Source organism: Macaca fascicularis, chromosome 10 (genome assembly GCF_037993035.2).
Source record: "Macaca fascicularis isolate 582-1 chromosome 10, T2T-MFA8v1.1".
NCBI classification, from domain to species: Eukaryota; Metazoa; Chordata; class Mammalia; order Primates; family Cercopithecidae; genus Macaca; species Macaca fascicularis.
The window spans coordinates 28,718,234-28,732,424 of record NC_088384.1 but is presented as its reverse complement, the minus strand read 5'-3'; the positions used below and the strand labels follow the sequence as shown (position 1 = coordinate 28,732,424).

Here is a 14,191-nt window from a genome sequence, read left to right as displayed (position 1 = left end):
TATGGACTATCTCATGGAATTCATAAACAAGATAGTTCTGACTCTCTCTCAGACCTCATTGGCCTTAAGAACAATATGGAGTCAGAGACTCAAACACCACTCTCTTCTCTTGTCATGTCTCTGTTTCTTTGAGATTTGTCCTTTTTTCTCAGCAATTCCCCCAATCCTCTAGTTCACATAAGATGGAGTGGAGTCTCCCTCTGTCGCCCAGGCAGGAGTGCAGTGGCACAGTCTTGGCTCACTGCAACCTCTGTCTCCTGGGTTCAAGCGATTCTCGTGCCTCAGCTTCCGAGTGGCTGGGATGACAGGCATCTGCCACCATGTCCAGCTAACTTTTGTATTTTTAGTAGAGACGGATTTTCGCCATGTTGGCCGGGCTGGTTTCGAACTCCTGACAGGTGATCCACCTGCCTTGGCCTTGCAAAGTGCTGGGATTGCATACGTGAGCCACCGCGCCCGGCTACTGATGCAATAATATATTCTTAACTCTGGTTCAAAGACTTTTTGAAGAAGCAGATAATGAGCATGACAGAATTGAAACTGATTTGGGGAATCGATTAAAATCTCCATCTAGGTTGGGCGCGATGGTTCACACCTATAATCCCAACACTTTGGGAGGCCAAGACAGGCAGATCACTTGCGGTCAGGAGTTTGAAACCAGCCCAGCAAACATGCTGAAACCCCATCTCTACTAAAAATACAAAAATTTGCTTGGTGTTTTGGTGTGCACCTGTAATCCCAGCTACTCAGGAAGCTGAGCCATGAGGATCACTTGAACCCAGGAGGTGGAGGTTGCAGTGAGCCACGATCACGTCACTGCACTCCAGCCTGGGCAACAGAGTGAGACCCTGTCTCAAAAAAAAAAAAAAAAAAATCCCCATTCATACATGATGAAACCAAAAGATCAAAAGAAAGCAGAACGATTTTTTTGGAGCAAAACACACTGCTTGCTGTCAATAAAAAGATTACAGTCCTAACTTTTCCCCCAAGAATTCTGTCAGATAATCTCAAAGTTATCAAAATGAAATGGGATTATTTAAAGATGAAGGACTTAAAGAAAAATACTTGGCCAGGCACGGTGACTAATGCTTGTAATCCCAGCACTTTGGAAGGCCGAGGCTGGTGGATCACCTGAGGTCAGGAGTTCAAGACCAGCCTGGCCAACATCACGAAACCCCGTCTCCACTAAACATACAAAAATTAGCCGGGCATGGTGGCCGGTGCCTCTAATCCCAGCTACTCGGGAGGATGAGGCAAGAGAATCGCTTAAACCCAGGAGGCAGAGGGTGTGCACCTGTAATCCCAGTTACTGGGGAGGCTGAGGCACGAGAATTGCTTGAGTTCAGGAGATGGAGGTTGCAGTGAACTGAGATCTCACCACTGCACTCCAGCCTGGGTGACAGAATGAGACTGCCTCAAAAAAAAAAAAAAAAAAACAGTGCTATTTTAAGTGTTTTATGATTAAACTTTTGTAATTGTCTATTGCACTAAGTTCATTATTTTTATTGTATTAAACTTTAGATTCATGGGGCACATGTGCAGGTGTGTTCCATGAGTACACTGCAAAATGCTAAGGCTTGGGCTTCTATTGAACTCATCACCCAAACACTGACCATAGTACCCAATGACTAGTTTTTCAACCCTTTCCCCTCCTTCCCTCCCCACATGTGGAGTTCCTAGTGTCTGTTATTTCCATCTTTATGTCCATTTGAACCAACTGTTTAGCTATTTATTTATTTATTTATTTTTGAGACAGAGTCTTGCTCCTTCACCCTGGATGGAGTGCAGTGGCTCCATCTCAGCTCACTGCAATATTCACCTCCCGGGTTCAAGCGATTCTCCAGCCTCAGCCTTCTGAGTAGCTGGGATTACAGGCAGGTGCCACCACACCAGGCAAACTTTTGCAATTTTAGTAGAAATGGGATTCCACCATGTTGGCCAGGCTGGTATCGAACTCCTGACCTCAAGTAATCCACCTGCTTTGCCCTCCCAGAGTGCTGGGATTATAGGCATGAGCCACTGTACCTTGCCTATTTTTAAATAATACTTAATTTTCTTTCATTTTGCTAATAATTTAGAGTACAATTATATAATGATATTAACTTTTTTTGGGGGGTGGGACAGGGTCTCACTCTGTCACCCAGGATGGAGTGCAATGGCTCAATCATGCTTCCATGCAGCCTCAAATTCCTGGGCTCATGTGATCCTCCCACCTCAGCCTCCCAAACAGCTGGGACCACAGCCATGCACCACCATGTCCAGCTAATTTTTCTATTTTTGTGGAGACAGGGTCTTGCTATGTTGCCCGGGGGGTGTCAAATTCCTGAGCTCAAGCAATCTGCCCGCCTTGGCTTCCCAAAGTGCTGGGATTAGAGGCCGAAACCACCGTCCCTGGCCTAATAATGTAGAATCTTACTTAATGTTTCATAGTATGATTTTCAAAGTTTGTATTTGAAATGTATTTAAATATGTAGTTTGATCTTTTGAAAAACATTTGAATTCCTAACAGATTATAAAATACTATTGTGCCCAGGAGGTGGAGGTTGCAATGAACAGAGATCAAACTGCTGCACTCCAGCCTGGGTGACAGAGCAAGATGCCAGCTCAAAAATAACAAACAAACAAAAAAAAAACTAGTTGTGTTAGGGTTCAAACCAGAGAAGCAGAACCAGTAGGAAAGATACACACATTCAGATATACATAAACATATAGTGACACACATCTGCATAGATATAGAAACGGATGGCTTCTAGCCAGGCACAGTGGCTCACACCTGTAATCCCAGCACTTTGGGAGGCCGAGGCAGGCAGATCACCTGAGGTCAGGAGTTTGAGACCAGCCTGGCCAACATGATGAAACTCTGTCTCTAATAAAAATACAAAAATTAGCCAGGCATGGTGGTGCATACCTGTAGTTCCAGCAAATCGGGAGGCTGAGGCAGGAGAATTGCTTGAACCCGGGAGGCAGCAGTTGCAGTGAGCCGAGATCACGCCACTGCACTCCAGCCTGGGTGACAAAGCTAGACTCCATCTCTAACAAACAAACAAAAAAGCTATATACAGACATACATCTAGATAGATAGATATATTCGTAAAAGCTTGGCTTCTGCATTTGTGGGGTTGGCTAAGCAAGCCCAGAGCTCGCAGGACTGGCCGTCAGGAACGACAATCACCACCCAGGCAGGGCCAAAGCTTGCTTTTCACAGGCACTCAGGAAGAAAGATCCAGAGGGAAGGGAGCACAATTGTGGACTCGGCTGCTATTTGAAGTCTGTGCTCCAGGAAGTCCTAAGCCCTCTCTTTTCTAAAAAAAAGAAACAAACTTTTTGGCTTGTGGTGCCACAAGCTGTAGTCTCAGCTGCTCAGGAGGTTGAGGCAGGAGAATTGCTTGAGCACAGGAGTTAGAATCTAGCCTGAGCAGCATAACAAGACTTTGGTTCTAAAAAGCATTTAAAAAATAGTCCGGCTGCAGTGGCTCACAACCGTAGTCCCAGCACTTTGGGAGGCTAAGGCAGGTGAACTGCTTGAAGTCAGGAGTTCAAGACCAGTCTGGCCAACATGGTGAAACCCCGTCTCTACTAAAAATACAAAAATCAGCCGCGCGTGGTGGCTCATGCCTGTAATCCCAGCTACTTGGGAGGCTGAGGTGGAAGAATTGCTTGAACCTGGGAGGCAGAGGTTGCAGTGAGCCGAGATCTCGCCATTGCACTCCAGCCTGGGCAACAAGAGCGAAATCCCATCTCAAAAAAAAATTTTTTTGTAATGAATAAAGTTTTGGAGATAAGGGGTCTTGCCCTGTTGACCAGGCTGGAGCACAGTGGCACAGTCACACCTCACTGCAGCCTCAAACTCTTGGGCTCAAGCAATTCTCCCTCCTCAGCCTCCCTAGCAGCTGGGACTGTAAGTGCATACCACCATGCTGACTAACTAAAAGAAAAAAAAAATTTAGAGAGATGTAGTCTCGCTATGTTGCCCAGGCTAGTCTCACACTCCTGACCTCAAGATCTTCCCGCCTTAGCCTCCCAAAGTGCTAGGATGTGAGCCACCATCCCCGGCCCCAGTAAACCAATACTGATACATTATTATTAACTAAGGTTCATCTTGATTCAGATTTCTTTACTATTTCCCATAATGTCCTTTTCCTGTTCCAAGATCTCATCCAGGAGACCATACTATGTTTAGTTCTTAAGTCTCCTCAGGATTGCTGGAGTGCAGTGACTCCATCTCAGCTCACTGCAACCTCCCACCACCAAGTTCAAGCTATTCTCCTGCCTCAGCCTCCCGAGTTGCTGGGATTACAGGCACCTGCCACCACGCCCAGCTAATTATTATTTTTTTTTTTTGAGAGGGAGCCTCCCTCTGCTCCCCAGGCTGGAGTGCAGTGGGGCAATCTTGGCTCACTGCAACCTCTGCCTCCTGGGTTCAAACAATTCTCCTGCCTCAGCTTCCCTAGTAGCTGGGATTACATGTGTGTACTACCACTCACTGTCTTTTTTTTTGTTTGTTTTTGGAGACAGTGTGAGATGGGGTTTCACCACATTGGCCAGGCTGGTCTAGAACTCCTGGCCTCAGGTCATCCACCCACCTCAGCCTCCCAAAGTGCTGGGATTACAGGTGTCAGCCACTGTGCCCGGGCTATTCTGCATTTCACTTGCAAAATATTTTTCCCTTTACAATAAATTGCTCTATGCTGCATCACCTTTCCTGTGTGTTTCTTATTTAAATTTTTTATTTATTTTAATTATTTATTCTTTTTGAAACAGGGTCTCACTATGTTGCCCAGGCTGGTCTCTAATCTTTGAGCTCAAGCGATCCGCCCACCATGGCCTCCCAAAGTGCTGGGATGACAGGCATTAGCCACCACACCCAGCCTAAATTCTTTGAAACTGACAACTGCGGCCCCACAACAGCTGTCAATCATTGTACCACTGCCATCCAGCCTGGTTGACACTGTAAGGCCTCATCTCACAAAAGGAAAAAGATATATTAAAAATAAATAAATAAATAATTTTTTTCCCTTAAAAACAAGGTATCCCAGTCATGCACGGTAGCTCACACCTGTAATCCTTGCACTTTGGGAGGCCAAGGCAGGTGAGTCATCTGAGGTCAGGAGTTCAAGACCAACCCAGGCCTACATGGTGAAACCCCATCTCTACTAAACAAAAACCACAAAAATTGGCTGGACATGGTGGAAGGTGCCTGTAATCCCTGCTACTAGGGAGGCTGAGGGAGGAGAATCACTTGAACTTGGGAGGTGGAGGTTGCAGTGAGCCCAAGAGTGCACCAGTGCCCTCCAGTCTGGGCTCCTACAGAGTGAGACTCCAGCTCAAAAACAAATACAAACAAAAAAGACAGGGTCTCCCTCTGTTGCCCAGACCAGAGTGCAGTGACGCGGTCACAGCTCACTGCACCCTTGACCTCCCAGGCTCAACTGATTCTCCTGCCTCAGTAGCTGGGACTACCAGCACACATCACCATGACTGAAGAATTTTTAAATTTTTTGTGCTGATGGTCTTGCTATGTTGCCCAGGCTGGTCTTGAACTCTTGGCCTGAAGTGATCCTCCTACCAAGTCCTCCTTACAAAGAGCTGGGATGACAGGCGTGAGCCACCGCACCCGGCCCCCTGAAGCTGCCTGTTCCTTGAGCACGATGTATATCAAGGGGAGCTAGAGTGAGAGCAGCACCGTGGGGAAGGGACAGGACTGCCACCCTGAGCTATGTGACGTTGAGCCAGACCCCTCTTCTCCAAGCAAGATCAACCACATGAGTGATCTCGGGAGCCCGTGCCCGCTCAGACAGCCTGGATTTTAGCTTCGTAGGTGGTTGGGAACCTGTGAAGGTTCAGAGATGCTGGATGAACCTTTTTCCTGGGAGAGCTTTCCAAACAGGTAACAAACAGAGCCACCCTGAGCCCCGCTGAGGGAGGATCCTACCAGAAGCTCTCACCTCTGTCTCACTCCACACCAGTGGTGACGATGATGTCATCGATGTAGGTAGTTGGTGTCGTGTACAGAAGCACAGACCGCTGTAGTCCTGCATAGTTGAAGAAGTCAAAGTCTGTGTTCTGAACAAAGTAACCCTTGGGATACCTAGGGCAGGAGGACTGTGGTTTGCTGGGCCCTTGCCATGGGTCTTTTGCCCTCAGGTCACTTGCCTCCCCAGATCAGGGCCTCCTCTCTGTGTAGGCCACCCTGTCCCTGGCAGGAAGACCACAGGGTGGGGCGGGAAGGTGGGTGCGTGCAGTGGAGGCAGGATGGTACTCACTTGGAGTTGTCAGTCGTGTACGGATGGTCCCTGGTGGCAGGGTGGGGGGCGAGCGTGTTGTTGATGGCGACAGTTGATGACGCAGAGGCGGGAGGGCAGGGGCCCCACCCGGAATAGACTGCTGCTGTCAGCCTCGAAGGGGAGGTAGCCCCTTTCATGCTCTAGCTTGTGGACACCAATCACCCACTGCAGACATAGGGATATATGAGAAGGGGGTGGCAGGTCGGGGCATGAGGAGGGGCTCTGCTATCGGGCACGCCCTCACATAACCCGCAGCATGGGGCTCAAGGGCCTGCCAGCCAGACGGGAAAAAGGACATCCCAGTGGGGTAGATCAGGCCACCTATCCACCTACACAGGGCACAGCCCCCAGGGCAGGGTAAGGCCCCCCACTGTCCCACCCCAGGAGACAGGCTGTGGGTGGAATCTGAGGGTCCCATGCTGTTCAGCAGCTGTGCCCACACACCTGCCCTGCCTGCTCCTGGCCACACTGACCACAATGGCATAGAAGTGGACACTGCCAATCCTCAGCACCACTCTTATGTGCAGGTCCCGGATCCATCGCTTCAGCAGGGGCACCTCCCGTTCATACCACATCCAGCTGACAAAATGCTGCAGCCGCCAGTCCTGGCTGATGTCATTGAAAATGGAAACTGGTACGTCCAAGGTGGGGCCCGACTGCGAAGAGAAGGGCCGGGCTCAGCTCCTAGGCCCACAAAGGGATCCGGGAAAACAGTGCTGCACAGCTGTGCCCCCAGGCCTAGCACAAGCCCTGACACATGGTGAGGACTCCTGGCACAAAAGACAGATAACTTGCTGATGACAGGTCAACTGCCAGGGCAGTTTGTGCACCTGGGCCACTGGGGTCAGAAGTTCGAGACCAGCCTGGCCAATATGGTGAAACCCCATCTCTACTAAAAATACAAAAATTAGCTGGGGGTGGTGGCGGCGCCTGTAGTCCCAGCTACTCAGGAGGCTGAGGCAGGAGAATCGCTTGAACCCAGAAGGCGGAGGCTGCAGTGAGCCAAGATCATAACATCGCACTCCAGCCTGGGTGACACGGCGAGACTCTGTCTCAAAAAAAAAAGAAAAAGAAAAAGAGGATGTAGATCAGGCAAACGCGGCCCAGACCTCACCGGATCCCACTTCTTTGCTGACCACATCCAAGTCAGGAGGGCAACAGGGGTGGCGTCTTTGGTCTGATGTCACAGTCTGTCCTCTATCTGAACCCTGAAAACCAACGTACCTTCCCCCCTCAGCAGAGCCGACATCAGAATGTCTAAACTGTCCCCTGCTGGCGATCTCTGGGCCCAGCTCTGTGCAGCGCCTGCTGCTCCGGCCTGACGAGTGTCTGGTGGCTCATGCCTATAATCGGTGCTTTGGGAAGCCAACGTGGGAAGATGGCCTGAGGCCAGTAGTTCGAGATCAGCCTGGATAACACAGTGAGACCCTGTATCTTAAAAAACAAAACAAAACGAAAGAGTTGGTTTTTGTTTTGAGACAGAGTTTCAGTCTGTTGCATAGGCTGGAGTGCAGTGGCTTGATCTCGGCTCACTGCAACCTCCGACTCCCTGGTTCAAACAATTCTCCTGCCTCTGCCTCCCAAGTAGCTGGGATTACAGGTGCTCATCGCCACGCCCGGCTAATTTTTGTGTTTTTAGTAGGGACGGGGTTTCACCACATTGGCCGGGGTGGTCTTGAACTCCTGGCCTCCGGTAATCCGCCCGCCTCAGCCTCCCAAGGTGCTGGGATTACAGGTGTGAGCCACCAAGCCCGACCAAGTTTCTTTTCTTTTTTTTTCTTTTTTTTTTTTTTTAATTAGGCATGGCGGCCCCAGCTAAGTTGCAAGGCTGGGGCGGGAGAATCGCTTGAGCTCAGAAGTTAGGATTGCGCCACTCTGCTCCAACCTGGGCGGCAGGACCAAACCCAGTCTCAAAAACATTTCAAAAATTAAAAATAAATATTAGGAGACTGCCCGGGCTCAGCCTTCGCCTCCGGAGGCGGCTGGACAGGAGCGCTTCCTCCTCCTCCCGCCTCCTCCGCCCTGGCCCTCCTGGGTCCCCCTAGTCACCCCAGTACCCCAGTCCTCCAACCCCGCGCCCCCAAGCCCATTGACCTTTAACCTCCTCCGGGCCCCCAGCTCCCGGGCACTCAGGTGAAGGAGGCCGCAGGGCGCCGGGGCTTAGGCCATTCCCAACGCCGGGCTTCCGGGCGCCTCTCGCAACGGTCGCGCCTACCTCTGCTCCTAGAAGCCCGGGAGTCGGTTGTTGGAGAAGTCGGCTTGGAAGCTTCAGAGGCCGTCCAGCTCCTTGCGCTCCCGCGATGCGCTCTGCCGGATGTACAGCATCCCGCCCAGCAGCGCCTGCGGGCAGCCACACAACAGCCGCCGGAGAGCCGCCCAGGACACCGCCACCAGCCAGGTCATACTTCCCGCTCCTCCTCTTGTCAGCCAGTCTGAGGAGATGAGAGCGGCGCAGGGGAAGCCCTGCGGGCTTCTCGCCTGAGGCGCGTGCGGCATGGCGCGCGTGAGGCCTTGGGCGCCATGTTTGTTGAGGGCGAGTGCCAGGAGGGGCGGGGCAGCGCCAGGCGCTGCTCAGTAGAACCTGTGGCTGGAATCCAGGGCTAGGCCTTTGGGGAAGCGGGACCCCCACCCTCAGCTCCAGCCAAGAAGGGCGTCATCTGCTGCCATCCCAGCAGAGGCTGGATGATCCAGGGCCACAGGTCAGGACAGAACCCCCGAGATTGGTGGCCTTACTGTTTCTTCAAGGGGCACCTCCACTTGCTTTCCCCAGCAGGAATTGGAGCAGGCCCCAGCGGAGCCTCTTCCATGACTGCTGGATGCAGCCTCTTGCAGGGATGCACGTCCTTGGGAGGCGGCTGTAGCCTTGACCTTGGATCTCTGGGACCCTGACCCTAACCAAGGGGAGAGAAGTTCCTTCTTGGCTTTGAAGATACAGGGAGAGAGGCCAGGTGCAGTGGGTCAGGCCTGTAATCCCAGCACTTTGGGAGGGCTGAGGTGGTCGGATCACCTGAGGCCAGTAGTTCGAGACCAGCCTGGCCAACACAGCGAAGCCCCCTCTCTACTGAAAATACTAAAAAAAGAAAAAAAAAAAAAAAAAAAGGAGGAGCCAGGCATGATAGCAGGCGCCTGTAATCCCAGCTACTCAGGAGGCTGAAGCTGAAGAATCACTTGAACCCAGGAGGCGAAGGTTGCAGTGAGCCGAGGTCACACCACTGCAGTCCAACCTGGGTGACAGAGCAAGAATCTATCTCAAAAAAAAAAAAAAAATTGCAGGGAGAGGGTGCCCTGCTGGACCCCACTTTACTCCAGTAGGGAAGGCACCGTGTGGAAGGGTAGAGGAAGAGATCTGGAGACAGTAAAAGAGACATAGGTTTTTTTTTTTTTTTTTTTTTTTTTTTTTTGAGACGGAGTCTCACGCTGTTGCCCAGGCTGGAGTGCAGTGGCGCGATCTCGGCTCACTGCAAGCTCCGCCTCCCGGGTTCCCGCCATTCTCCTGCCTCAGCCTCCCGAGTAGCTGGGACTACAGGCGCCCGCCACCTTGCCCGGCTAATTTTTTGTATTTTTTTAGTAGAGACGGGGTTTCACTGTGGTCTCGATCTCCTGACCTTGTGATCCGCCCGCCTCGGCCTCCCAAAGTGCTGGGATTACAGGCTTGAGCCACCGCGCCCGGCCGAGACATAGGTTTATTAAGGGGACTTTCACACAGGTGCAGTGGCTGTGGCTGGACATGAGAACCACTACATTTGTAAAAAGCAAGCAGCTTCCATAACATTTTCACCTAGCATCCTCGACCTGTTACTTGTGGAAGGTATCCGAGTTCCCGGTGGTGAATCCATACACAACTGAAACAACCTCAATTCTTGCCTCCTCAGAAGAAAGAATTTAACCGAGGGTCATAAAGTAGAAACCAGATAGAGGTAAGTTGCAGAGCAGGAGTAAAATTTTATTAAAAAGCAGGCCAGGAACAGGCGTGGTGGCTCATGCCTGTAATCCCAGTTCTTTGGGAGGCTGAGCCCAGTGGATCACCTGAGATCAGGAGTTGGAGACCAGCCTGGCCAACATGGTGAAACCATGTCTCTACTAAAAATACAAAAATTAGCTGGACGTGATGGTGAGTGCCTGTAATCCCAGCTACTTGGGAGGCTGAGGCAGGAGAATCTCTTCAACCTGGGAGGTGGAGGTTGCAGTGAGCTGAGATTGAGCCACTGCACTCCAGCCTGGGTATAGAGTGAGATAGTATTTAAAAAATGGTTACTAAAAAAACTTTAGAATAGGAAGTAAAGGAAAGAAGGAAAGTACAACTTGGAAGAGGGCCAAGCGGTCGACCTGAGAAACCAAGTGCCCAGCTTGACCTCTTGACTCAGAGTTTCACAGGTTGGCATCCTTCCAGGATCTTGTCACTCCTGATTCCTTAGCTTGGGGCTCCGAACGGACTTTCTTCTTTGACCGTAAAGTCATTCTGAGGGTACACATCAATTATGGCTGTCGGGTGCCTCTGCCATACAGAGGGGTCCCTCTGGTCCTAGGAACCTGGACTGGACACAATTGTTTGTACGATTACTCCTCCACCCCTTTTCTCATGCTCGCCAAATCCACCTTCTGAGAATGGACCTTAATACTGGAAATGGAGTCCCCAGCATAGTGAAAATAAATACATTGTAGAAACTGACAAGGCCTAAAGGCTTTTTCCCAAATGTTTATGCTTTCTTATTTTCTTTCTTTAAAATTTTACTTGTATATTCCTTTAGTGAAATGCTTACATGCTTAAATTAGGATATAGTTCACTGTTTATGAGGCAGCTTTAGGCCACATTTAACAAAAGTAAGAAAAAGTAGGATGCAAAAGTTTATACAGTATGTATAAATCAGTAATTCAGGACGGGCTTAGTGGCTCACACCTGTAATCCCAGAACTTTGGGAGGGGGAGGCAGGAGGATGACTTGAGCCCAGGAGTTTGTGACCAGCCTGGACAACATAATGAGACCACTGTCTCTACAAAAAATACAAAAAAACAAAAAAAAAATTACCCAGGCGGGGTGGCATACACCTATCATCCCAGGTCCATGAGAGGCTGAGGCAGGAGCATCGATGAACCCCGGGAAGCAGAGGTTGCAGTGAGCCAAGACTGTGCCACTGCACTCCAGCCCAGGTGACAGAGCGAGACCCCATCTCAAAAAAAGAAAAGAAAAGAAAAGAATAAGACTAAAGGGTGCCAGAGAAGATGCCTTCCTTTTTCTTTTTCTTTTTTTTTTTTTTTTTTTGAGTCTCACCCTGTCACCCAGACTGGAGGGCAATGGCCCGATCTCAGCTCACTGCAACCTCCACCTCCCTGGTTCAAGTGATTCTCCTGCCTCAGCCTCCTGAGTAGCTGGATTACAGATGCTCACCACCACACCCAGCTAGTTTTTGTATTTTTAACAAAGACAGGGTTTCACTATGTTAACCAGGCTGGCCTCGAACTCCTGACCTCAGGTGATCCACCCACCTCGGCCTCCCAAAGTCCTGGAATTACAGGCGTGAGCCACCACGCCTGGCCAATTCAAGTATTTCTTCAGTTTACAGTTGGCTAAGAAAGCAAAGCTTTATCTAAAACCTTGGGGTCAGCAGAAGGGGTGTTAAGTTTCTTCCTGTGAGTGTGATTCCCTCCAGGCCCCTCAGGAAGAAATTTGGAACAAAGAACGCCAGTCAGAGTTCAGTCCTCGGTTCACCCTTATCTGAGGTCGAAGGGAAAGCTGTCACCATTTTTCATCCGGTGGAGATCTGCGCTTCCGAAAACAACTTAGGGACATTTGTCAAGATGTCATCTTTACTTTCTATAGGGGATCAGATATCTTGTGGCTGTAACCAACTTGGATGGCTATTGTTCTGAGCTCTTATTACCTTTTTCTTTTTCTTTTCTTTTTTTTTTTGAGACGGAGTCTCGCTCTGTCTCCCAGGCTGGAGAGCAGTGGTCCAATCTAAGCCCACTGCACCGTCCACCTCCTGGGTTCAAGCAATCCTCCTGTGTCAGCCTCCTAAGTAGCTGGGATAACAGGCATCCGTTATCACATCCAGCTAATTTTTGTATTTTCAGTACACATGGGGTTTCACCATGTTAGCCGGGCTGATCTTGAACTCCTGACCTCAGTTGATCTATCTGTCTTGACCTCCCAAAGTGCTGGGATTACAGGTGTGAGCCACTGCACCCAGCCAATTACTACCTTCTTCTTATCAAGTTGCTAATTTACTTCTCAGGAATAGCCAGGTGCCCAGAATTTCCCTTAAAGGCTAATGTGGTTCGAGTATGTGCCCTCCAGATCTCATGATGAGATGTGATTTCCAGCCAGATGCAATGGCTCACACCTGTAATCCCACCACCTTCTCCTCCTCCTCCAATTCCTCCTCCTCCTCCAACTCCTCCTCCTTCTCCAACTCCTCCTCCTCCTCCAACTCCTCCTCCTCCTCCAACTCCTCCTCTTCCTCCACCTCCTCCTCCTCCAACTCCTCCTCCTCTGTTTCTTTATCCTCCTCCTCCCCCTCTTTCATTTCTTTTTCCTCCTCCCCCTCCTACATTTCTTTTTCCTCCTCCTCCTTCTCACAGGCATGAGCCACTACACAAGGCCTGGCTGTTTGTTTCTTTCTCCTCCTCCTCCATTTCTTTTTCCTCCTCCTCCTCCTCCTCCTCCTCCTCCTCCTCCTCCTCCTCCTCCTCCTCCTCACAGGCACCAGCCACCACGACTCACCTGGCTATTTCCTTTTCCTCATTTCCTCCTCCTGCTCCTTCCCCTCCCAAATTGCTGGGATTACAGGCCTGAGCCACCACATCTAGCTATTTCTTCTTCTTTTTCTTCCTCTTCTTCCTCCTCCTTCTTCACTTAATTTTATTTTTCTTGATATAGAGTCTCCCTCTGTTGCCCAAGCTGGAGTGCAGTGGTGCGATCTCGGCTCACTGCAACCTCTACCTCCTGGGTTCAAGCCTCCCAAGTATCTGGGATTACCAGCGTCCGCCACCATGCCCAGTCAATTTTTGTCCTTTTAGTAGAGACGGGGTTTCACCATGTTGGCTAGGCTGGTCTCAAACTCCTGACCTCATGATCTGTCCACCTCCACCTCCCATAGTGCTGGGATTACAGGCATGAGCCACTGCACCCAGCCCCCTGGTTTTTTGTTTTTTGTTTTTTCCTTGAAATGGAGTTTCACTCTTGTTGCCCAGGCTGGAGTGCAATGGCATGATCTTCCCTCACTGCAACCTCCACCTCCTGGGTTCAAGCGATTCACATGCTTTAGCCCCCCGAGTAGCTGGGATTACAGCTGTCAGCCACTGCGCTGGGCCTACAGCTCATTTCTTACCACATAAATCTTTGCGCCTCTCCACAAAACTGCCATCAGGGATGTCCCCAGAAACCATTCATCCCAGGTGCCATGCAGAGAAGAGCTTCTCGTTCTCCTTTTCCCTTTACCTCTTCCCTCTCACCTCATCTTGTTCATTCACTCATCCCTTTTCCATTCTCACTTTTAAGCGTTAACCTTTCAAAAGCCTGTCTTCCCCTACAAGTAATGTATTGTAACTCCCGCCATCACCATATCCTTCTCCAACCCACCAAACTGCCAAGGATGGTAAGTCCATAAACTAAGAAGAAATGGGAAACATTCATTGCAAACTTTGCAGCCCCTCAGTCACCCAATGTGACAGCACAGATCTTCTGGTCTTTGAAGACCCATTTTTTTTTTTTTAAGACAGGTGTCGCTCTGTCACCCAGGTTCAAGTGCAGTGGTGCAATCACAGCTCACTGCAGCCCCCGACTCCTGTGCTCAGGTGATCCGCCTGCCTCAGCCTCCCAAGCAGCTGGAACTACAGGAACACACCACCACACCCAGCTAATGTGCTTATTTTTTTGTAGAGATGGGGTCTTGCTCTGCTTAACAGGC

The 14,191-nt window shown here is 50.2% G+C and overlaps 1 protein-coding gene and 1 pseudogene across 1 annotated transcript; both read right to left on the bottom strand.

The window, feature by feature from the left end:
• The window catches only part of LOC102123222 (glutathione hydrolase 5 proenzyme-like), a 68,746-nt pseudogene extending 62,334 nt beyond the window's left edge, over window positions 1–6,412 (bottom strand).
• Window positions 5,791–13,670, bottom strand: LOC141406924 (putative inactive beta-glucuronidase protein GUSBP11). The gene is given in 8 exon segments (XM_074003168.1): window positions 5,791–5,830; window positions 5,957–6,088; window positions 6,264–6,340; window positions 6,342–6,449; window positions 6,758–6,940; window positions 8,500–8,919; window positions 9,018–9,175; window positions 13,613–13,670. Coding segments are annotated over 8 exon segments (1,176 nt in total).
• Window positions 13,671–14,191: the final 521 nt, after the last annotated feature.